This window comes from Rutilus rutilus, assembly GCF_951802725.1.
Source record: "Rutilus rutilus genome assembly, chromosome: 9".
NCBI classification, from domain to species: Eukaryota; Metazoa; Chordata; class Actinopteri; order Cypriniformes; family Leuciscidae; genus Rutilus; species Rutilus rutilus.
Window position 1 is genome coordinate 19,289,711 of NC_140223.1, and position 23,322 is coordinate 19,313,032.

General features: G+C 36.2%; 4 protein-coding genes across 10 annotated transcripts; 3 read left to right on the forward strand and 1 right to left on the reverse strand.

Annotated features, from left to right (window-relative positions):
* Nucleotides 1–700: 700 nt before the first annotated feature.
* On the reverse strand, nucleotides 701–8,066 carry hmbsb (hydroxymethylbilane synthase, b). Of its 2 annotated transcripts, none has more exons than XM_084419389.1 (14): nucleotides 7,884–8,066; nucleotides 7,323–7,367; nucleotides 6,813–6,885; nucleotides 6,638–6,687; nucleotides 6,444–6,499; nucleotides 6,198–6,275; nucleotides 5,879–5,956; nucleotides 5,148–5,223; nucleotides 4,885–4,998; nucleotides 4,725–4,763; nucleotides 4,502–4,621; nucleotides 2,334–2,387; nucleotides 2,160–2,246; nucleotides 701–2,064 (listed from the first exon to the last, which is right to left on the reverse strand). In XM_084419389.1, the coding sequence occupies exons 1-14, from the start codon at nucleotides 7,905–7,907 to the stop codon at nucleotides 1,885–1,887; spliced, it is 1,074 nt and encodes a 357-aa protein (XP_084275515.1). In that variant the 5' UTR covers nucleotides 7,908–8,066; the 3' UTR covers nucleotides 701–1,884. The 2 variants fall into 2 exon arrangements, with proteins under 2 accessions (XP_084275515.1, XP_084275514.1); XM_084419388.1 differs by lacking the exon at nucleotides 7,884–8,066 and adding an exon at nucleotides 7,463–7,638.
* Nucleotides 8,067–8,147: 81 nt separating this feature from the next.
* LOC311297640 (uncharacterized protein) lies at nucleotides 8,148–11,904 on the forward strand. The gene is made up of 5 exons (XM_084420027.1): nucleotides 8,148–8,450; nucleotides 8,734–8,941; nucleotides 9,033–9,136; nucleotides 9,222–9,309; nucleotides 10,114–11,904. Exons 1-5 carry the CDS (start codon nucleotides 8,268–8,270, stop codon nucleotides 11,574–11,576), a joined length of 2,046 nt encoding a protein of 681 aa, XP_084276153.1. The 5' UTR covers nucleotides 8,148–8,267; the 3' UTR covers nucleotides 11,577–11,904.
* A 590-nt stretch (nucleotides 11,905–12,494) lies between these two features.
* On the forward strand, nucleotides 12,495–16,407 carry LOC311297457 (uncharacterized protein). Of its 6 annotated transcripts, none has more exons than XM_084419739.1 (4): nucleotides 12,590–12,796; nucleotides 13,011–13,146; nucleotides 13,384–13,468; nucleotides 14,909–16,407. In XM_084419739.1, exons 2-4 carry the CDS (start codon nucleotides 13,057–13,059, stop codon nucleotides 16,321–16,323), a joined length of 1,590 nt encoding a protein of 529 aa, XP_084275865.1. In that variant the 5' UTR covers nucleotides 12,590–12,796; nucleotides 13,011–13,056; the 3' UTR covers nucleotides 16,324–16,407. The 6 variants fall into 6 exon arrangements, with proteins under 6 accessions (XP_084275862.1, XP_084275865.1, XP_084275863.1 ...); XM_084419737.1 differs by having other exon boundaries at nucleotides 12,709–12,796; nucleotides 13,375–13,468; XM_084419738.1 differs by having other exon boundaries at nucleotides 12,737–12,814; nucleotides 13,375–13,468.
* Nucleotides 16,408–17,041: 634 nt separating this feature from the next.
* On the forward strand, nucleotides 17,042–21,216 carry LOC311296386 (uncharacterized protein). The gene is made up of 5 exons (XM_084418088.1): nucleotides 17,042–17,415; nucleotides 17,829–18,021; nucleotides 18,123–18,199; nucleotides 18,303–18,387; nucleotides 19,618–21,216. Exons 1-5 carry the CDS (start codon nucleotides 17,266–17,268, stop codon nucleotides 21,060–21,062), a joined length of 1,950 nt encoding a protein of 649 aa, XP_084274214.1. The 5' UTR covers nucleotides 17,042–17,265; the 3' UTR covers nucleotides 21,063–21,216.
* Nucleotides 21,217–23,322: the final 2,106 nt, after the last annotated feature.

Consider the following 23,322-nt stretch of genomic DNA (forward strand, 5'->3'; position numbering starts at 1 on the left):
ATTATATATATATTTTATATCATTGTGTAAAACTGTGTGTCACACAAATATGTGCGTGCTTTTAAAATGCATGTTTGTTTATTAAAGCAGGAATGAGATTATAGACTTCTGTGGACAGTGTGGTATGTAATTTCCTGTGAAAATAAGTGGACGCGGTGGCAACATGCCACAGCTGGTTGCCAGAAGAAGCCACGCGCTAATAAAGCGAGTTCACCCTCAGCTCAAGATCTGAACGAGTCTAAGCTTGACATCTGACAGGCAGTCTTTCAGTTTAAATGTCAACTGGTACCTGACAAGGTACTAATAGATATATGAAACATTACTCATGAAAAGTATGCATCTATAGTAGTCAACATTTGAAGTGGATCAAAACCTCTCATCAAAGTTATACATGAATTTTGAACAATACACGTTCTTGTCTTAGGACAGCTTTGATGAACTTTTTTGATCCACTTCAAATGTTGACTAGGCCTACTATCAATAAAACTGATATCTCACATCTAATTCTGTATTCTAAGAGCTCAGAGCAGCGACAGTTCTGATAATATAATGAATTACTCCTTTATTTATACCCGCAGCCATGACAGGTCTTGAGTAAAACTTTATTTCTATATTTACGAAAAAAAGTAGTGACATCTAGTGGTATCTTATGGTCTAATGCAGTTTGTAAAAAACAGCAAAGAAAGTCAAAAACACATGATTGCATATTAATTGATTTATTTCGGACTAGCAAATAAAGTTAGTAAAACCAAACAACTCTGCTCTTAAAATCAAACTTTTGAAATATGGTGTTTCATGTAAATGTAGACGCCCCCTTTCAAAGTAATGGCAAACAATAATATCAAGTTATTCAGAGTTCAGTTAAACAGTACAGCACAGACTAAATGAAAGAACAATATAAAAAAACTAAATGTATTTTATGGAATTCAACAGTTTCAGTACACTCTAAAAATCTTGCATATCCTCACATTAAATCAAGTTGATATCAGTTTAAATCAGTGTTTTAGAATATCTCAGCAAATGAATATTGGCTTAGTTTCATCATCATTGAATTCTAAGAACAAGATGATGTCCAGCAAACACATTTAGCCAAATAAATAAAGCAACAACCTCATATTTGAGAGGAATAAATTAAAAGGATGAGGCAGTGCATACAAACTTTACATCTCTATCAGAGCATGAGCTCATAGCCACATACACTAAGAAATTTGCAGAGGCGATCTTTTGAATTTCCAGGCACTGATGTTAGATAGATCTGACAAACAATTTAAATAGTTCAATGACAACATTTAAGGCATAAAATATTTGGGAATGAATGACAAAAAATTTTTTTATTAAATTTTCACACTAAATATGATCAAAAATCAGCCGGCCCAATCATAAAAAAATCATTCTGTAGTGGTATATAGGTTATTATGTTGTATAGCTTCACATGTGCACAGTCAGTAAAGATAAAATGTAGATGATACCTCAAGCAGCTTTTGGAAATGTACATCCCAGAATAATTCAAGTTTCAAAATAAGCATGTGTTTAGACAAAACACACACCATCTTAAAAGGCAAGATTGTGTATTCATGGCTTAATATGAGAACAAATATCATTTCTGTTTTTCATGTATGTTTTCAGTGAATAACAGAGTCATTTTGGCATTGTTATTCTGCATCATCCAAGTCTATTTAAAGTAGTAATGCAAATTGATCTTCGTTAAAAACCCTGTAAATAAGTTGCTTTTATTCAGTGAAAAATGAACTAATAACTTAATTACGCACAAAATATAGAGGTAATCTATATAGGATGACACTTAAACACTTGTTGACCTTTAAAAAAATACTTCTGGGAAAGGGGGTGGTTGGTCTTCAGCTATGGATATGGACTATTTTGTACCTATCGCGCATCATTAAGCTGTCTGGCTACAGTCAGTATCTCTTTGGCCCCTTTGCTGAGCAGCAGATTTCCAAGGTCCACTCCTAACTTCACTGCGGCATCCTGGGCTGCTCCTGACACCTTTAAAGCAGTGATACCCACACGCTGGACCTTCTCATCAACCTTCTCCTGCTCCTCAGTCTGGGAATCATGAGGTTACACGCAAACGGATCAGTGTAAAATTCAAAACATTCAGAATATCGGAAATGATATCTATATTTTAGTGGATTAACAACCTGATTGTCTGAGCTGATGCTTGTCTGCATCGTCTCCTTCAGACTGTCTGAGCCATCAAGACTGAATACTGCTCCGGTCATGTAGACCTGTAAAACAAACACAGATCTGTCATTCAGCTGAGAGACATTTTCTAGTTGAGTATAAAGTAAAATCAGCATGTAGCTCCTCACTACCTGTGAATTCTTAACTTCAGTGTGAACAGCAACTGGAACACTGCACCCCCCTTCCTATAAAAAAAGAAAGAAAGGTAGTTTAAGGCACATGCACAAGGTTCTTAGAAATGTATTCTTTGTATTTGTAGTGGTTTTATATGGTTTTGAAGAATTTTCCAGAAAAGGTTTCTATTTAATGACTTCAAAAATGTCATATGGTGTAACCATCAAGTAAAAAGTAAATAGTAACACTTTACAAAAAGCTTCAATAGTTAACAGTTAATGTATTAACTAACATGAACTAACAATGAGCAATACATTTGTTACAGTATTTATTAATCTTTGTTAATGTTAGTTAATAAAAATACAGCTGTTCATTGTTTGTTCACAGTGTTCACATTAACTAATGTTAATAATACAACCTTTGATTTGAATATTGTATTAGTAAATGTTGGAATTAATAAATGCTGAAGAAGTATTGTTCATTTTTAGTTCATGTTAACTAAGGTAGTTAACTAATGCTAACTAATGAACCTTATTGTAAAGTGTTACCAAAGTAATATAACAAATTTTCATTACACATAGTTGTTGTTTTGTTTTTTGTTTTTTTTACAAATGTCACACGTCACTACTGGTATTTCACCCAAAAATGAACGTTTTGTCATTTACTAATCACTTACTCACCCTCAAGTTGTTCCAAACCTGTATGAATTGCTTTCTGCTGAACACAAAAGAAGATATTTTAAGAATGTCAGTGACCAAACAGTTGATTTCCATGGTATTTTTTTTTTTCTTTACTATGGATGTCAAAGGGGCCCATCAACTGTTTGGTTAACCTTAACTCTCTTTTGTGTTCAGCAGAAAAAAAGAAATTCATACAGGTTTGGAACAACTTGAAGGTGAGTAAATAATGACAGAATTTTCTTTTTTTGGGTGAACTATCCCTTTAAGAACAGCAGCAGAACTGATATTTTTATATTTTATTGATTATATTTATTTTTATGTTATTTAAAGTACATTACACTACTTTGATTGTTACATATACCTGCGACATTTCAGCAGTAAATTAATTATAAATGTTAGCTAGATTATATTCAATATCTGCCTGTATGTTTCATGCTTCAGAATTTCCGTTAAGGGAACATAGAGAGCCTCGATGCTCCCTGGTTTTCACAGTGCATTGTGGCACTTTTTAGGGAGCTAACAATTTGCGATTGAGACAGCCCTTAAAATTGCCGACTCCCTGAACAGTGCCCTGACTACTGAACTAGGGAGCTGATTGAGACGTACCCATAGTGTTACAAAAGATTTCTATTCTTTTTCTTTCTAACAAATATGGGAATTGAAACTAGACAGATGACTAAATTTGAACCTTGTGATTAACAATGAAGTAATCATTAAAACAAAGTTTGCTAGAAGGGTTTGTCTATAAAAACCAATCAAATTGTGGGGAAATGATGTAATGCAGCATGACATTTTTGCCATACATCCTTATTCTATAAAAACTGTTGTATTCGTGTTAACTGGTGGGATTCTCAATGGAATTTGTCTGAGATCCTCCAGCCTTGCTTCTTCTTGGGGGAGATTCTCTGAGAACTGCTCGAGAGATCCTCCGGCTGTGATTAAAGCATTTAAAGGACATTTGCTGAGGTCTGTTTGTCGATTATTCCTGCGCAGGAAATAAGCTAGTTACGGGAACAGGTATTAGCACCCATCCGGCGTCGATGTGTAGACGCGCTAGGGTATAGGGTTGTACTCAGTCGACGTCAATGTGTAGACGCGCTAGAGTATAAATATTATAGGCCCAGGTAGACTTAGGTCAGATGAGATAGGACTTAGTTAGGTTTAGGGAAATATCTATGACACATTTTAGAATGATTTCTGAAGGATCATGTGACACTGAAGACTGGAGTAATGATGCTGAAAATACAGCTTTACCAGAATAAAATACATTTCAAAACATATTCAAATAGAAAACAGTTATTTTAAATTGTAATATTTCACAAAATTACTGTTTTTACTGTATTTTTGATCAAATAAATGCAACCTTGATGAGTATAAGAGACTTTTTTCAAAAACATAAAATAATCTTACCGACCCCAAACTTTTTAATTACAGTGTATTTATTTATCAATGATTAATTAATTTAAACAGGTGTGAGGGGTTTTACAGTGCAGCAGGATGCCTACCAGGTGTTTGAGGAACGCTCTCTCCGCGATGCAGCTCAACACAGTGTCCGAGTCATTTAATACTGACACCATTTCCAGGATGTCCCGGTCTCGAGCTCTCACCTCAACTGCCAGAGCACCCTTTAACAGGACATTAAGAGCAGTCGGTAAGGGTCAGTGCAATAGACATACACTCACCATTGTGCAGGAGATTTGCTCAATAGGGACACTGAATGTTACCCACCTGTCCAACGGCATACATGCAGTCCTCAGGCCCAAGGATCTGAAACAGGATGATACAAAATATATCAAATATGCATTATAGGCTAATCAATGCAATAATCTTGAGTTGACCTGGGGGAAGACATTGCAGTGCATTGTAGGTTAAAGGAGGATAGAGGCACCTGGCTAATGCGGTTCTCCCAGCCCATTCTCCGAAGACCAGCCGCTGCTAAGACAATGGCAGAAAAGTCATCCTTCTCATCCAGCTTCTTCAGACGGGTGTTGAGATTACCTCTCTGAAACACGACTGTTAAGGCATAACCTCACACAAAACATCAAGTGCTTGTTAACACACTGAATTCATATTTTACTTGTTTGTTTGTTTTTGCATCTACAGAAAAAGTGAGAGAAAAACAAATGGTTGCTGCATTGCACTGAAAGATACAATGTCTTTAAACTCCAGGTGGGGAAACCTTCTCTTCAGCTGTGCAGCCCGGCGAAGAGAACTGGTACCTATAACACTTCAAATATAAAATGTAAATGTATGTATTTTTCAAGAAAACATGTATCCTGTAAATATATAATAATAATAATAATAATAATAATAATAAATAATATAAAAAATATAAATATAATAATTATATATATATATACACACACACTACAATTAAACAGTTTGGGGTCTGTAAAATGTAGTATTATTATTTTTCTTACAAGTCTCTTATGCTGCATTTATTTGAAAACAAATACAGTGAAAACAGTAATATTGTGAAATATTATTACATTTATAAAAGAAACTGTAATTAAAAAAATATTTATTCCTTTGAATTTTCAGCATCATTACTCCAGTCTTCAGTGTCACATGATCCTTCAGAAATCATTCAATATGCTGATTTGCTTCTCAAGATTTGATTTTAATTATTATCAATGTTGAAAATGGTGCTGTTTAATATTTGTGTGGAAACCATGATATATATATTTTTTCTTTTTTTTATAAAAAGTTCAAAAGAACATAATTTATTTTAAAACATTATGTCTTTACTGCCACTTTTGATCAATTTAATGCGTCCTTGTCGAATAAAAGTATTAATTTCTTATTAATAAAGTATTAATAAGTATTATTATTAATATATACATTTAAAAAAAAATATTCTGTGTACAGGCCACCGCTTTTACCTCTTGTTGACGAGAGCATCGAGACGTTTGCCTTTATTTTTGGGGTGCAAGACAACAGCATCATGGGGGTTTTCTCGTCTTTAAAGAGAGGGAAATGACAAATCACAATGTTGGCTTCATAATTAAAAGGATTTGCAATAAGCAATACACTGTACATCAGTATTTCCATACACTTTAATAATTATTTATGAACATTTAGGCTGATGTTTGTGTACTGTGTAACATGACATGTCAGCTACTTTTAAGATAAAAGACTCTTCAGATGTGGAGGAACATATAAGCACTTCAGAAAATAGAGACACTATTGTGATTTCCTTACTTCAGCACGGCTCCTATAGTGAAGCCCACAGGAAGAACAGTAGGCAAGTCTTTCAAAGAGTGCACAACCAGGTCTACCCTATAGAGACACAAATATTACAACGGCATTATTCATACTGAAACATACGCAACAATGTAGCAATACAAACCTCTGAACATCAAATGCACCAAAAGACCAAAGACCAAATCTGTATGTACTGCAAAGTATACATGAGTCATATAAAGAAGCAAAGACGGATGGACTCACTCATTTTTTTCCAAAGCATTCTCCAATTCCTTTGTGAAGAGACTCTTTTCACCTATCTTTAACACAGAATTTGAACAATAATTAATTTCTCCAAAAACTTTATATACATTAACTTTTATAATACTAATTAATTATGACAGCAATGGAACTCTAATATTTATTTTTTTAAATTTGGGATTTAGATTTGGACTTACTTTGGATAAAGCTGTGTCAAGTATTTTATCTCCAGTTGTTGACATAGCCACTGAAATAAAATAAAAAATTATATGAAGTGGAAATCTGTTTAAGCAGAGTGAATATTAACTTTCGTCATACTTGGTAAACTCAATTACAATAAACTGTGTTGCATATTACACAATAATCTCCTACCTATTTCGAAATTAACATCAGGATGTAACCCCTTGAGTTTCTCTACAATACTGTCTGTCTGAATCCGAGCCAGCTGAAAGAAATACAAGTAACAAAAAGGTTTAAAAGGTTCAACAATATTCCATATGCCGTCTGTTTGAGGGCTGTGACCAGTTTCTTTACTAAAACTAAGCAATCTTATATCCACTGTGACAAAGACAGAAAGCTTATCAAACCCATCACAACCCCTGACACACCCAGACAAACTTACAAACCGAAATGTTTTGTACTAAGTATTGATGAGGCAAAATCAATTATCAAAAATCTTTTATTCAGCAAGGACACATTAAATTGATCAAAACCGTCAGAAAAGACATTTATAATGTTATAAAAGATTTCGATTTCGATTTCTAACTTTCAATTCAATAAAGAATCTTGACAAAAATGTATCACTGTTTCCACAAATATATTAAGTAGCATAGCTGTTTTCAACATTGATAATAATCAATGAGCATACATATATTAAATTACCTGGCTTTTTCTGGTGCCAACACGGATCACCCTGCCATCACCGTCCTGTAAAAGAATATTTCACACAAAAGTTAGAACCAATACAAACAGAGTACCAATACAAACAGCACAGGGTAACATTCATTTATTCATGTTCTGACCCTATTGAATTTACAAGGTCCATCTGCCATAGTTGTAGTGAGATGAGCTGGAGTCTTCAGATACTTCGAGTATGAGAAAGCAATGTATAGTGAACATGAAGAAAGATAGACCGAAACAAGAGGCACTACGCCCCAGGGTGGCTTCAGTAGATAAGACAATAATGCCTATTCATTGTGTCAGTTAATCACAAGGGAGGAGTAAATGACAGAGATGTCATTTTTAACATATTACACTAAAACTGTTTTGGGTTAATACGGTTCAGGTGTAATTTCCTACACTTACTAGCCCTAAACCAAAATAACCTTAGCCATTATGCCATAATGTGACTAATGTGTACGAATTAATTACTAATAATAATGAATAAATACGGTTAAAGTAGAGTTAATGAATTAGTTAATGAATGAATGAATGAAAACATACCTGGAGATTTGTCTTTCCCGACATTTTCTAAGATGATCCACGTGAATCAGTGCTGATCTCGTCGAAACTGCTGTAATTTCTCATTCATGATTTTAAAAGCGAAAATATTTAAGTAGGACAAATGTCATTCGCAACTGTTACAGGTTAAACATAGCTTCCTTAATGTGCGTCATTTTGAATGTCAAAATAAAAGTCATTTTGCATGGACCCGTCACAGCGACAATCGCGCAGTTCAAAATAAACGCTTTTAAAAACTTTTATTTTGAATATGTAACGTTAGTAAACGGAAGTTAAGATGAACACAGTAAACGCGGAGTCGTTTGTGTTGTCACATCATTCAATCATTTTACATATCAAAATTTGCAATTATATTGCAATTTTTTTATGACCACAATGGTGGAGAATGAATTATTTCGCAAACAAGCTTTGTCTATAATGACACTGTTGTCAGAAACGGCTCGAGACGAAATTCAGAAAGTTTTTGACTGTGAATTTCGCCCATCCCACAATGAAATTGGTTGTGACAGAGATCCAATATTGGAAATGAATGAGAAACAACGCAGACTGGTACGTTTAGTTTTTGTTCTGCAGATATTCTGCGTGCTATTTAGTTTTGATTAAGGGATTTTTTGTCAGTTGTGATCCATCATACAGTCGGTTTTCCCTCTTTGTAGTATTTTATTTCAAGGTTAAGACACATTTTATATGATTATTCAAGTATTTTTCTGTTTAACACTATCATTCTTTCAAAGAAATGTTCAGTTCCATCTTGCTAGTTCCAAAACTGAACTTTAAGGCAGGTGAAGAAGTCCAGAAAAACAACCAGTAACTTAGTTAATATCTGTTGCAGGCAAAGCTCACAGCTGTGATGGAGACCTTTACCAACGTGGCTGTTCAAAAAATATGCAAGGTCTTCAGTTATTGCTTTGCTCTTAAGCCAACCCAGCTGAAGGGCTCTAAAAGTTACCATGGTGATGTAGTAAATGTGAAAGAGATGGTGAAGGAGCATCTGAAGAAACCAGAAAGAGAAAACAATCAAACTGTCAAAAATGTGCCTGGTAAGACGTCCTGCATTTTAATTTAATGTCATTTGTTAAGAATATTTAATCCACTACAATTTTAACTAGTAATTTCTCTCCCTCCTGTCAGACTCTGCAGCTGTAGCTCCATCAGTGTCGACGGAGAGACCGACTATACTCACTGTGTTACCTGAAGAAAATGTGCAACCACAAGATTCTGTTAAAGGCCAGCAGGTCAGTTCAATGTTGAAATGATGTAACTGATATGTTTGCCAAAATGCTTGCAACAGCGTTTGTATTGATTTTCTTTTTCTTTCAGTGTGCAGAGGAGGGAAACGTTTCTGAATTTTCTCTTGGGTCGTCAAGTGGTGGAAAAGAGAAGCCAGTGCAAGCATTTTTTATAGAATGTACGTGCTGCGCAGCTTTGATATTTATGTGAAATAACAAGCTGAGAAATGTAGAAATTGAGTGATTATTAATTAAATTATTTACTAATGTATTTATTGTTTATTTTTTACTCTTCAATATGTTTGGCATTACTAAATAATAATATACTAGACTCTAGACCTGTTGTTTTCAAACTTCTTCAGGCAGTGGACTACCTCAACATTACAAAATACAATTTCTTTATTTTAAATTCTGTATTTCAAATTCTAGACCGCTTGGCACAAGTACCTCAATTTTATCTATGCAATTTTTTTAGACATTTTTATATATATATATATATATATATATATATATATATATCTTGAAATAGCCTCACTTTTCCCAATCCATAGTTTTTTTTTCTCCTCTTTTGTACTACTTTTAGCTAATGAATCGAAATGAGACAACTGTCCACTAGCTAGTTATTAATTAAATTAGGTTTAAATTAGGTCAATTATAATACATTTAATTTATTTAGATTAGTTTATTAAGGCTTTTATTTAGACTTTTTTTAAACCAATAAAAACAATAATTTTGTGAACTATTATTACAGTGCATAGTTACTATTTTCTATTTGTATATATTTTAAAATGTAATTTAGTCTTGTGTTGCAAAGCTGAATTTTCAGCATCATTACTCCAGTCTTCAATGTCACATGATCCTCCAGAAATCATTATAATATGCTGATTTGCTGCTTAAGAAACACTTCTTATTATTATCAGTGTTGATATACACACATACATATACATACTTGTAGTAATTGAAACCCTGTTCATGTTTTGCAGTTGAATACAGTACCATTGCCTCTGTTGAAGACCAGCAACCTGAAGTAAACCCGCAGGCAGAGCAAATCAGTACAGAGTCCAAGAAAACCAAGAAGACAATTTCATTTCACTGCAATGAGTGCGGAAAGAAATTTATCTTGAGACATTCACTAAATCAGCACAAATGTGGACATGTAAAAGGGCCTCACAGTTGTGAGCAGTGCGGGAAGAAGTTTAAATTCTTAAAAGGATTAGAGAAACACCTACTGCATCACAATTCAGCCGATAAGAAAGGACTCTGTAAAACATGTGGGAAAACCTTCGCCAATGTTAAGATGCACGAACGTGTCCACCTGGAAGTGAAGCCGTTTCTTTGTTCCATATGTGGACACGGCTTCACCGTAAAGGGGAGTTTACTGGCACACCAGAGGATCCATACAGGTGAAAAACCATACAGCTGTGAGACATGCGGGAAGCACTTTACACACTCGGGAAACCTCACCAACCATCTGACTGTTCATTTAAATGAGAAACTGTGGAAATGCAGCCTCTGCGACAAGACATTCAAAACAGAAAAGCAGATGAATTTGCACCAGGTTGTGCATACAGGGGAGAAACCCCATATATGTCATGTATGCGGGCAGAAGTTTGGCCACATTACAAACCTCAGAAGGCATCTCCTTGTGCACAGTGGTGTGAAACGGCATGTGTGTGAAATCTGTTCCAAGCAGTTTTATCAGAGCAAATCTCTGAAGAGGCACATGGCGATACACGGAGCTCTGAAGTCATTCATGTGTGAAATATGTGGAAAGAGCTTTGTTTTTAACTATGCTTTACAGAAACACTTACTCACACATAGTGAGAATTCAAATCCAGATGGCAAATCTGGACGTGGGAAGAACTCTTTCCCGTGTGATGTATGCGGAAAATGCTACAGTTCTACCACTTTCCTCAGAATGCACGAGAGACTCCACTCGGAAAAGGATCCGTACATGTGTAAAGTCTGCGGTAAAAGCTACAGCAGCTTGTATACGCTGAAGGAACATGAGAAACTTCATTCAGGGGTGACGCCGTTCAAGTGTGGTGTGTGTGATAAGACTTTTACTCAGAGAATTGGTTTGAAAATGCACCAGATTGTTCATACCAAAGCTAAACCCTACAAATGTTCTGTTTGTGGGAGCAAATTTGGACTTCCTTACAGTCTTAGACTGCATATGCGCATTCATTCCGGTGAAAAGCCGCACAAGTGCGAAACTTGCGGAATGTGCTTTCGCTTATCTGGAAACTTAATCAGACACAAGCGTGTCCACACAGGCGAGAGGCCGTTCAGCTGTGAGGTCTGTGGGAAAAAATTTGTACAAATTAGCCACGTGAAGGCACACATGCAAATCCACACTGGTGTGAAACCCTACACGTGCCAGAAATGCGGGAAGAAATACGCATACCGTAGAAATTACAATGACCACAAATGTATACCTGTGTGAAAAAGAAGTTGAATTGCAGTGACATTTTCTTTGTTATATTTACAGTTTCTTTTAGTCAAATTATTTGGAAATGTCATGAAGTACATATACAAAAAGATGTACAATAGCACAGTGTGTTTGATTTACCTTTATTTTCATCTTAGAAGAAATTCTGGATAAGTATCAAATCAATTTTTCATTCATTCAATAGAGATACTTTAATGAATTGGGTCTGAAATAAAATTATTTTTAAGCCAATTATTAATATGCAAAATCAATAGCAAGTTGAGCAAATTCCTCATTACAGTGTACTCTCTGGCCAAGAATAAACAGTTTGTTGGGAATGCAATGTTTTTTTTATTGTTGTTTTTTATATATACATATAATATTTTTGGTAGGAAACACTATCATAACCATTCCTGTGGTTAAAGGATTAGTTAACTTCAAAATGAACATTTTAAAAAGTAATATAACATTTTCATTACACATAATTTACAAATGTCACACATCACTACTGGCATTTAAAAGGATAGTTCACCCAAAAATGAAAGTTTTTTCATTTACTAATCATTTACTCACCCTATAGTTGTTCCAAACCTGTATGAATTTCTTTCTTCTGCTGAACACAAAAGAAGATATTTTGAAGAATGTCGGTAACCAAAACAGTTGATGTACCCTATTGACTTCCATAGTATTTTTTTTTTCTACTATGGAAGTCAATGTGGTACATTAACTGTCTGGTTACCGACATTCTTCAAAATATCTTCATGTGTGTTCAGCAGAAGAAAGAAATTCCAACAGGTTTGAAACAACTTGAGGGTGAGTAAATGATGACAGAATTTTCATTTTGAAGTGAACTATTCCTTTAATAGTAATCTTTACTATAAATAAAGCACATGCTGTAATGGTTGAGTTGTCAATACGTTTGACTTTTCCTATGCAAACAGATAAATTATTAAATGGAGTGGGTTCTCCAACTTTAGTATTTATTTCATGTTAAATGGCTTTTATTTTGAAAACTTCGCCTCGGAAGTACAGGAACTGACAATTTGATTATAACATAGTATTATGTATAATCAGTCGTATTTAATTTGTTGACCTGTTAATCTCTAATTAAAATGTAATTAAAAATATTGATGGTCAATGGCGCGTATTCGCATACTTTTACTTTGAAATGGTCTTGATCAAAAGAGGAAGTGAGAGGGAGCGCAACTTTTCCAGGGAGTTTGCATTCCAGACGCGTAATTACGAATATTATGGTTTGCCTTTACATTAAGAACACTTATTGATAACACTTGATCATTTGTTTGCATGTATTCAAACTGGCTTTACAGATTGGACTGCCAAAGCAGAAGAAGTCTTTTTCTTAAGTCTTGCAGAAATGTTATTTTGAAACACATTTCAAACACACTTTCTCATTTTTGCACATCTCGTAATTGTGGTCACTATGTCCAGGTATGAGCAGCTTTTTCAGGGTCAAACTACTCTATTCATCTTATTAATGCTGGAAATGCCAAAGCAGGACACACCAAAGACATGCAGCTCTGCTGAACAGCTCAACATGAAACAGAGTGACACTCAGACTCACGTGGTAAGAATTTCTGTTATTAAAATAGTTTGAATAGTTGTAGAGGGCTAGCTTGTATCCTTGCCCATGGATGGATGGATATATATATATATATATATATATATATATATATATATATATATATATATATATATATCTGTGCTGAATCAAAAACAACAACATGTTTATTATATGTCTTGATACATAGTGATGGTCAATGGTCATACAGTAAGAAACATTTCCATGTGACGTGAATTACAGCCTGCGCAGGAGAGCAATGCAAGCAGATGTCTGTTGGTGGAGGACAGAGCAGAAGACGGCATTCGGACTGTAGTCATTGATGATGGTAATGTATAGTTCTCATACTCTCATTATTATTTGTCATTTACATAAAAGCCTAAATATATACAGGTCCTATTGGTAGTATATATAGTAATGGCTATTTCTTTGTGATGACTGCATTGAGTCTCGTTCTGCACTCACTCATTTTGTCCAATCAAATGTCCAATTCTTTTTTTTTTTTTTTCTTTTTTTTTGTAAATCATGTTAAAATGTAAGTAACAAATATGATACAAGAGGCTTGGTGATTAACATTTATTTGTGCATCTCTCAGTCATCGTTGCATTGGATTATATGTTGAGCCCCCCATAATAAAAACTACAGAGCTTTGATCACAAAACTATTTAAATACATTTTATGAATGTAGTCTGCTACACTGTTATATTGATTTAGCTGTCAAAATTTCATCTTACTTTTTGCCCATATAAATATCAACAACTACACTAAATTGCATATTTTGCTTAGTTTGGGTCTCTGAATAAAACTGAGGTGTTTTTTTTTTCTTTTCTTTTTTTTTTTTCTCAAGTTTAAGCACCATATTCTAACTATATCATACTATATGACAACGTATGTACGCATAAAACACATGCATTTTTTTAAAGGTTCAAATTGTTTTTCTGACTATTATTTCATATGTCAGGCTTTAAATGGTTAATATATCAATACTCATATTATCTGTTCATAAAAACATTTGAAAACAAGCAGCTTTGTCATAATTACAGCAGAAATACTGGAAAATACAGAAAAAAAGAAATACTTTCCAAGCCAACTTACAGTGCTATGCATACGTTTAGACACCCATGCTAAAGTTGACTAAAAAGAGGAATAAAAAATCATCTTTTGGAAATTGACCTTAATGCCTTAATTAAAAAAATTAGGAAAAATCCAACCTTTAAGGACACCATTTTTCTTTGTGAATGAATAATGTATCGTAAATAAATAAATGTTCTTCCTTAAAATACAGGGTGCATAAGTGTGTACACCCCTATGTTAAATTCCCATAGAGGCAGGCAGATTTTTATTTTTAAAGGCCAGTTACTTCATGGATCCAGGATACTATGCATCCTGATAAAGTTCCCTTGGCCTTTGGAATTAAAATAGCCCCACATCATCACATAGCATTCACCATACCTAGAGATTGGCATGGGGTACTTTCCATAAGATCATCTCTCAATGCAAATCAAACCAGCTATTAGGCTAACTGAAATAAAACCATGCCAATCTCTAGGTATGGTGAAGGCTATGTGATGATGTGGGGCTATTTTAAAATAAAAAATAAAAAAGCCCTTTGAAATGTCCCTAACGTCCTTTTTTCAATAGGAAACATGTTATCAAAAGAAAGAAAATGCTTGTCAAGGCATTTCATGGGGTCTTAAAAGCACTTCTGTCATAATGGCATATGTTGTTCAACACTAATTTTGTATTATTGTGTTATTTTTTTCATCAGCCGATGACGTGGGCTGGTCTGAAGATCAGGAAGGCCTATTGCAGACATCAATCGACCAACCCGAAAAGCCACAGGACAAAGAGTCTTTTGCATGTGAGCAGTGCGGAAAGGCCTTTCCAAAGATGTTCTCTCTTCTGCGACACAAACGTGTGCATTCAGTCAAAAAGCAGCACTGTTGTGAAAAATGCGGGAAGAAGTTCTCACAATTAAGAGCGCTAAAAACTCATCTCCGCAAACATACACAGAAGTTCGAGAAGAAGAAATTTCCCTGCAGTACGTGCGGAAAGAGCTTCAAGGATCTCGCAGCGCACGAACGGGTTCATGCGAAAGTCAAACCATTTACCTGTGAAATATGCGGACAGGGATTCACAGTCAAAGGAAGTTTATATATGCACCAGAGGGTGCACACGGGTGAAAAACCATACACGTGTGATACCTGTGGGAAAAGTTTCTCTCTGATAGGCACCCTAAACTGCCACAAGAAGTTTCATTCAGACGACAGGCCAATAAAATGCAGTCATTGCAACAAGAGCTTCAAGTGCAAGAGTCATTTGAGACGCCACCTTCCTGTGCACACCGGTGAGAGGCGATATACGTGTAAAATCTGTGGTAAATTATTTGCCCATCATGAAGCTATGACACGCCACCTCTTAATTCACACTGGTGAAAAGCCATACATCTGTGAGGTGTGTGGTAAAAGATTTCGCCAGAGAAGCAATTTGAAAGTCCATATGCGGGTGCATGAAGAGATGCAATTTAAGTGTGAAGTGTGTGGGAAAACATTCCAGCATGAGTTTTTGCTACAGAACCATATGTTAACTCACAATCAGACCGAAAATTCAGGAGATAAGAGCAATGGCCAGTTTCCGAACTTCAACTCTGCATTTAAAATGCAGCCACATTCAGAACACAACAAACCGTTTACATGCAAATTGTGTGAGAAGCGCTACAGCAACGTTTATAATCTTCGCATACATGAGAAACTTCACTCGGGGGAGACCCCTTTCATTTGTGAGATCTGCGGTAAGGCCTATGCACTCAGGAAGTCTTTTAAAACGCATATGTTGTGCCATTCAGGAGAAAGACCTTACAAATGCATAGTGTGCAGGAAAGCGTTCAAGTGGTCTGGCTCTTTGAAAATGCATATGAAGACTCATACAGATGAAAAAACTCACAAATGTGAGACTTGTGGAAAGACCTTTCGCTTGTATGGAAATTTAAAGCGCCACAAGAGTGTCCATACTGCGGAGAAGACGTTCAGTTGTAACGTCTGTGGGGACTGGTTTCGAGAACCCGACCATGTTAAAGCACATATGCAAATTCATACTGGAGTGAAACCCTACTCATGCCAGAAGTGTGGGAAGAATTATGTATATCTTAGACATTTCAATGATCACAAATGCAAACCTGTGTGAAAAAGATGTGGTGGAAATATTGTAATATTTCCTAGGCAAATGTTTCCATTGTGAATACATTCAATTAAAACATGCTGAACAATCTGTTGTTAATTTTTATGTTACATTTTCAATTATATGGACCTATATCAAGTGATTTGATGCATAATATCAGGGTACATTCACAGAGTAATAATAATTATGTAAATGTTGGCATGGTTATGAAAAACCTGGAAATTTTAAATTGAGGAAATTGTGTTTTCCAAGTCTGAAAGTCGCTGAAAATAATCAAATCTTAAATGCTATAAATATTTTTAAATGAATCTAAATGTTTCAAGTAAGCTCTGACATTTATGATTTCATCATTGGTCTTGTGAAGATGCTTGCGAATAATGTTATAGATTTATGCTTTTTAATGAATATTCAAAAAACCGGAATGGTTCCTCAACGAATTTATCTGATGAAAGTGTTTTAAAAATCATTATCCAGTCATCACAAATGACAGAAAAAGAAATGGTCAAAAGTGTTCAATGCTCTTTGTTATTAAAAATTATATTTGAGGGAACACTTGTTATTAAACCAACACAAAAAAATTAACGAATATTTTATTTTCTAATTAGCGAAGTTGGAGCAAATGTCCTTTGTTCGGAGACTTTTATTTTGAAAAAGTTCTTACCTCATTCTTACCTCTTACCTCATTCTGAGGAATATTTGTTCTGAGAAATATTTTGTATTGACTGAGGTCAATAATGGGTCTTATTTTTAGGATCAAGTTTATAAGCCTTATGTTTTGTTTGTTAATCATAACCAAATTGTATGGCAAGCATTCGGGTACTTTTATTTTAAAACAAAGAGGAAGTACTTTATTGCCCTGTGCAACTTTTCTAGGGAGTTCAAGATTCTGGCTAGTTGTCATACACAAACTGAGTTGGATTTACTGCACGTCTCTTAACTGTGGTCACTATGGCCCGGTATGAGCTTTTTCAGAGTCAAACCACTCTGGTTATGTCATTACTGACGGACACTGCTAAACTGGAGATACGAAAGACTTTTACATGCAGCTACGATGAATCTCATCTCACCATCAAATCAAACGATACTCAGATTCATATGGTATGAAAGTCTGTTATTATAACTTAAACGTGTATGGTTGTAATTGATTGTTGATTAGAATAGTGAAATAATCCTCCTTTTGTTTACAGCCTGGGTAATGAACTTATAGTATTATTCATACATGATTTTCTATTTTCTATTGTGTTTTAAACATGAAATTGGCTATACTAAGGTTTACGACTGACTCTTTAATCTTTGCATGTCTCCTCTAAAGCTCTTAACCCTATATTTAGTTATATATTAGATATTTGCTGTTTCTATTATATTACATTTTTAATTGTTGTAATTATCATAATGCTTTTTTTTTTTTTTTTTACTATGAAAACTGTGCCTTTTCCTTTGTTGTATTTACAAATTTTAAACGTATAATTTCAAGGTTTTATATTTATAATTATTGCATTTTTTCGATGCAGCTTAATTCCATAATGGATAGGTTTGCCAAAGAAGCAGTGCTGAAGATTTGCAGTCTCTTCAGATACTGTTCATCTGTTGCACCAATTCCAGCACAAATGTGTTTGAATGGCCGAGATGACATAAGGAAGACTTCATCTCAGATGGGACGTGACCTCAGTGGAACAACATGTATCCTAAACCAGGAGTTTCAGGGTACTTGATTTCAGTATCAGGCCACTCTAGAGACTTGCAGATGTAGCACTCTCTGTCTTTAGTATTTGTGGTCATTTTTGTTTTGTGTTCCTCTCTCACAGGAGATGCTATATCTTTCTCTATGAGTCCTCTGAATGAGTTGGCAGCAACGTCTCACCAGCAACCTTCAAGCATTGAGGTGAATGAATACTGTGCAGTTTTAAAGAGAAATTTATTTTAAGGAAATAACTTACAGTGTGTTAAATGTTGATTGAAACATTTACATGTAATGTGAATTATAGCATGCACAGGACGGTGAAGCAAGCCAGTGTCTTATGGTGGCGGAGAGAGCAGAAGAAGCCATTCAGACAATATCCATCAGTGATGGTAAGAGTCCCAACTTTCAGTTTGAAATTACTCAGCCTCTTTACCATTTGCAATCATTCATTGTGTCAAGAACATCTAAATCATTACTGCTGCTGTTTTACATTACCAACACTTACATTCATTATTAGTGTATACATGTCAGTGTTGTTATTGTTAAAGGTAGGGTAGGCAGTTTTTCAAATAAGTTTTTAATGAGTTGTAAAACATGTAGGCCTACGTATATCTTCTGTGGAAGTCTCAGGAACAATATGTTTTTTGTCCAATCATTGCATTCAGTCCGAATGCTATGATAGGATGTCCTACCTGCCTGTCAGCATATGTATTTCTATACCTTCGCACACATGTCGGCAACACAAGTTTTGTAAGGCTATGCAGAGTTGTAGTCACAGAGCTGCACAAGAAAAACAGCAGCCACCTTTTAAAGTTCCTCCTGAATCAAAACAACTATCTTATGCTGCGTTCATGCCATGTCATAACTGTAATTACAAGATGGCAACCCGTGACCTTCTGCCTGGAGCTGTTCACGTCCTCAGACTCGGATTTATGCGTTTCTATGCCAACACTAACAAGGCTGAAATGAATCGGCAGCAGTAAGGTGATTCAACACTCTTAAAAAAGCTGGGTTGTTTCAACCCAACTGTGGGTCAAATATGGACACACCTAGCCGTTTGGTTGAATTTTTATATTACATTTTAACTCAATATTTGGGTTTCTCCGTATTTGACCCAAAATTGGGTTAAAACAACCCAGCATTTTTTATAGTGAAGTCAGAGCTCTAAGTTGTTTACGTCCATTATTATTGTAATGTTATGTGCTTTGAGACATGAGGTAATTTAACGTCGTCTCTCGTAACGCTCTGCAGACTCTGCTCTGGCTGTGCATGTTCATGTCTTTTGGAGGAGGCGTGGCTTTCGAGACGCTCTGAAGGGAGGGTGGGATCTTATGGGATTTCAAAGCTAGCTTGCTATTGCTAGCCTCACTGAAATTGCCTACTCTACCTTTAACTAAAACTTTTAAGAGTGTATTTTGTTAATTTAAATAAAGCTGAAAAATACAAGCTGAAATCAAGACTGAAATATTAGATGAAAAACAGAATTTAATGGCAAGTAACTGAAATAAAATAAGTTGAAGAAGGTTTGCTTCACTGTTATGTTATTTAATGTTTTGCTAAACTGTGAATATATGAATAGACTATGATTGATGTTGATGTAATGTTTTTCATTTTGCCAGCTGCTGATGACGTGGGCTGGTCTGAAGATCAGGAAGGCGTGTTGCAGACATCAACCGAGCAACCTGAAAAGCCACAGGACAAAGAGTCTTTTGCATGTGAGCAGTGCGGCAAGGCCTTTCCAAAGATGTTTTCTCTTGTGCAGCACAAACGTGTGCATTCAATCGTGAGGCCGCACAATTGTGAAAAGTGCGGGAAGAAATTCACACTGCTGAGAGCGCTAGAGACTCACCTTCGCAAACACTCGCAGAAGTTCGAGAAGAAGAAATTTCCCTGCGCTACGTGCGGAAAGAGCTTCAGGGATCTCGCGGCGCACAAACTGGTCCATGCGGATGTCAAACCATTTACCTGTGAAATATGCGGACAGGGATTCACAATCAAAAGAAGTTTATACATGCACCAGAGGGTGCACACGGGCGAAAAACCGTACAGATGCGACACCTGTGGGAAGTGTTTCTCCCTGATTGGCACGTTAAACTACCACAAGAGAATTCATTCCAGTGACAGGCCGATAAAGTGCAGCCATTGCAATAAGACCTTCAAGTACCATAAACTTTTGAAACACCACCTTCGTGTACACACGGGCGAGAGGCCGCACACGTGCGACATCTGTGGGAAGAGTTTTGCGCTTTCCGGGACTCTGAAACGCCACGTTCTCATTCACACCGGCGACAAGCCTTACGTCTGCGAGGTGTGTGGCAGAAGATTCAATCAGAGAAGCACTCTCAAAGGCCACATGCGAGTGCATGGAGAGAAGCGATTTATGTGTGAAATGTGTGGGAAAACATTCCAGTATAATTATGTCCTAAGGAACCACATTCTAACGCACAATCAAATTGGAAATCCGGGAGATAAGAGCAACGCTCATCGCTGCGACGTGTGCGGGAAGTTCCTGAGCTCCGCCTACGCATTGAAAACTCACCTGCAGCTGCATTCGGACAACAGCAAACCGTTTACGTGCACGTTATGTGACAGGAAGTACAGCAGCGTACATTCCCTCCGGCTGCACCAGCAGCTCCACACGGGGGAGAAACCTTTCAAGTGCGAGATCTGCGGTAAGGATTTTTCTCTGAGGGCTTCGTATAAAACCCATATGTTTCTGCATTCAGGAGAAAGGCCTCACAAATGCGTATTGTGTGGGAAAAGATTCAAGCTGTCAAGCTCTCTGAAGATGCATATACGCACTCATACCGGTGAAAAACCTCACAAGTGTGAAACGTGTGGGAAGGCGTTTCATTTATCGGCCAATTTGAAAAGACACAGGCTTGTGCACACCGGGGAAAAGCCGTTTACTTGTGAAATTTGTTTGAAGAGTTTCACACAGCCCAACAATTTGAAGGCACACATGCACATTCACACTGGCAACAAGCCGTACACATGCACTAAGTGTTGGAAAAGTTTCGCCTATCAGAGAAATTTCAAAGATCACAAATGCGCTCCACTTTAAATGATTTCAGCTTTCTGAACTGAAATGACTAAATTGAGTAATGTCTACCTACAGGTCCCTGGATTTTATGTAGGATTATAAATAATTTTGTGGAAATTACAAGAAATGCTTGACTGTATTTATTTATCAAAAAATAAAAAGTTTTTCCTTTTAATTTTAGCTCTGTTTTATCATCTATAAATTCGCACTGAAATTTCGAGCCTTATTGGGTTAATACTGTCAAAAACACACAAGATTTACATAAACACAGTTGGTTATGTCTAAAGTGAAAGCAAAGATTTGAGAGAAAATCGGGTGCGTGTCATATGCGTGTATATTATAATGCTTAAGGTCTTAAAGCGACAGTAGCCAAATAGTAAACATGCTGCCACTTGTCTCCCCCCCCCCCCCCCCCCCCCCCCCAAAAAAATGTATTCTGTCCTTATTTACTCACTCTAATGTTGTTCCAAACCTGTAATTTCTTTCTTGTGCTGAACACAAAACAAGATATTTTGAAGAATGTGGCTAACCAAACAGTTGTTGGTCCCCATTGACTTCCATAGTAGGAAAATGGAACTATGGAAGTCACTGGGAAACTTATGTGGGTTTAAAACAACTTGAGAGAGTAAATGATGACAACTTTCATTTTTGGGGGAACTATCCCTTTAATGTTAATAAAACAACAAAAAACTAAGAGAAAATCACTCACTGCTCTGAGAACTTTAATAGTAGCTTTCATAAGTATCAATGTATAATTTATACAGTGAAGTCTATGTAGTGTTTTATTTTTATATTTGTTCATTTAATTTCTGTTAAATGCTTCTGTTAAATACACTTACTGTAGCTGAAAAAATAAAGCATTGTTTATTTAATGTGTATATTGTATGTTGTGAATATGTAATGTTTATCTTTGTTCTTATCTTTTATCATTTTATCTTCGCCACTTTGGCCAAAATGTCTGCCAATCTTTTTTATTTTATATGTTGTTACCTTGTAAGGCTTTGTTTTTAAAAAAGGGACATTAGTTTGGCTGTAATGCTCAGTCACCTTTTTTGTCGTGTCATGTCGGTGTCCGTGTCGGTGTCGGTGTCAGTACTGGTGTGTCCGTGTCAGTGCCGGTGTGTCTGTGCCAGTGTGCCCATTCCGGTGTCCGTGTCCAGTGTGTCCGTGCCGGTGTGTCTATGCCAGTGTGTTCGTGCGGGTGTCCTTCCCAGTGTATGACAAAAATTTGGCCCTGATAGCCAAGTGGTCAGTGTACTGACATATAGCACTGTTGGGCTTTGGACGACCCGAGTTCAAGTCCCGGCTCGTGGATTTTGCTTGATCTCATAATGTGCTGTCATTAAAAAGTAAAAAAGAATAATATTTTTAATAATAATAATTGTTTAAACTGATGGCAGTTAAGCTCCAATGAACAATTGTCCCCAATAGCCAAGTGGTCAGTGCACTGCCACTGACATAGTACTTTTGAGCTTTGGACGACCGGAGTTCGATTTTTCGATTAATCGTTTTTTAAAATGTGGTCGATTCAAAATCGATTCTTAAACGCCACGAATCGATTTTCTTCCATATTTATTTATTTATTACCCAAAAGCCAGTAGGCCTATTATTTCCCCCCCACTGTTCATAGGCTTGCAAACTCCATTTTATATCTAATGCTGTGAGATTTTATGTTTGTTTTATCTTAATCATAAAATAACCTAAACTACTGCTGCACGATTAATCATATCGCAATCGCGATGTCAAGCCTACGCAATTATATGACGCAAAATGCTATGTAATGGGCTGTTAACACAATTAACGCAGCATCTGTTAATTTTTTGTCATCCTTTGGCTAGTGTTATATGATCCCGCTCTTATTCATGCAAATGTTTTTAAATCATTCATGCGCGACAAGACAAAAAAGAGCGCTGCCTGTGAATGTCCTGACTGTGACACGCAGAAAGATGCTGATATCGTGCGTACGCGCGTACAAGACAGCCCAGAATACAGTTCTCTTTCGCGCTTGAACGAACAATAACACACACAATTATGCCAAAATGTCTTTTTGTCGAGTATCTTCGTTACATAAGAGCAGTCTTATGATGAACGTGAAGAGTTGTGACTCGTGAGAGAATGAGGCGCGTGTGAGATCCGCGTCTCTGTCAGCAGCGGCTGGTCTTAAAGGGACAGTACACAGTATAAAAAAATTCGGTCCCCGAATGTTTTCCAAACGTCCCACGAAGGTCCCTCGGGACGTCGCACGACGGTCCTGCAAACGTCCTGCGAAAGTCCCCCGCGA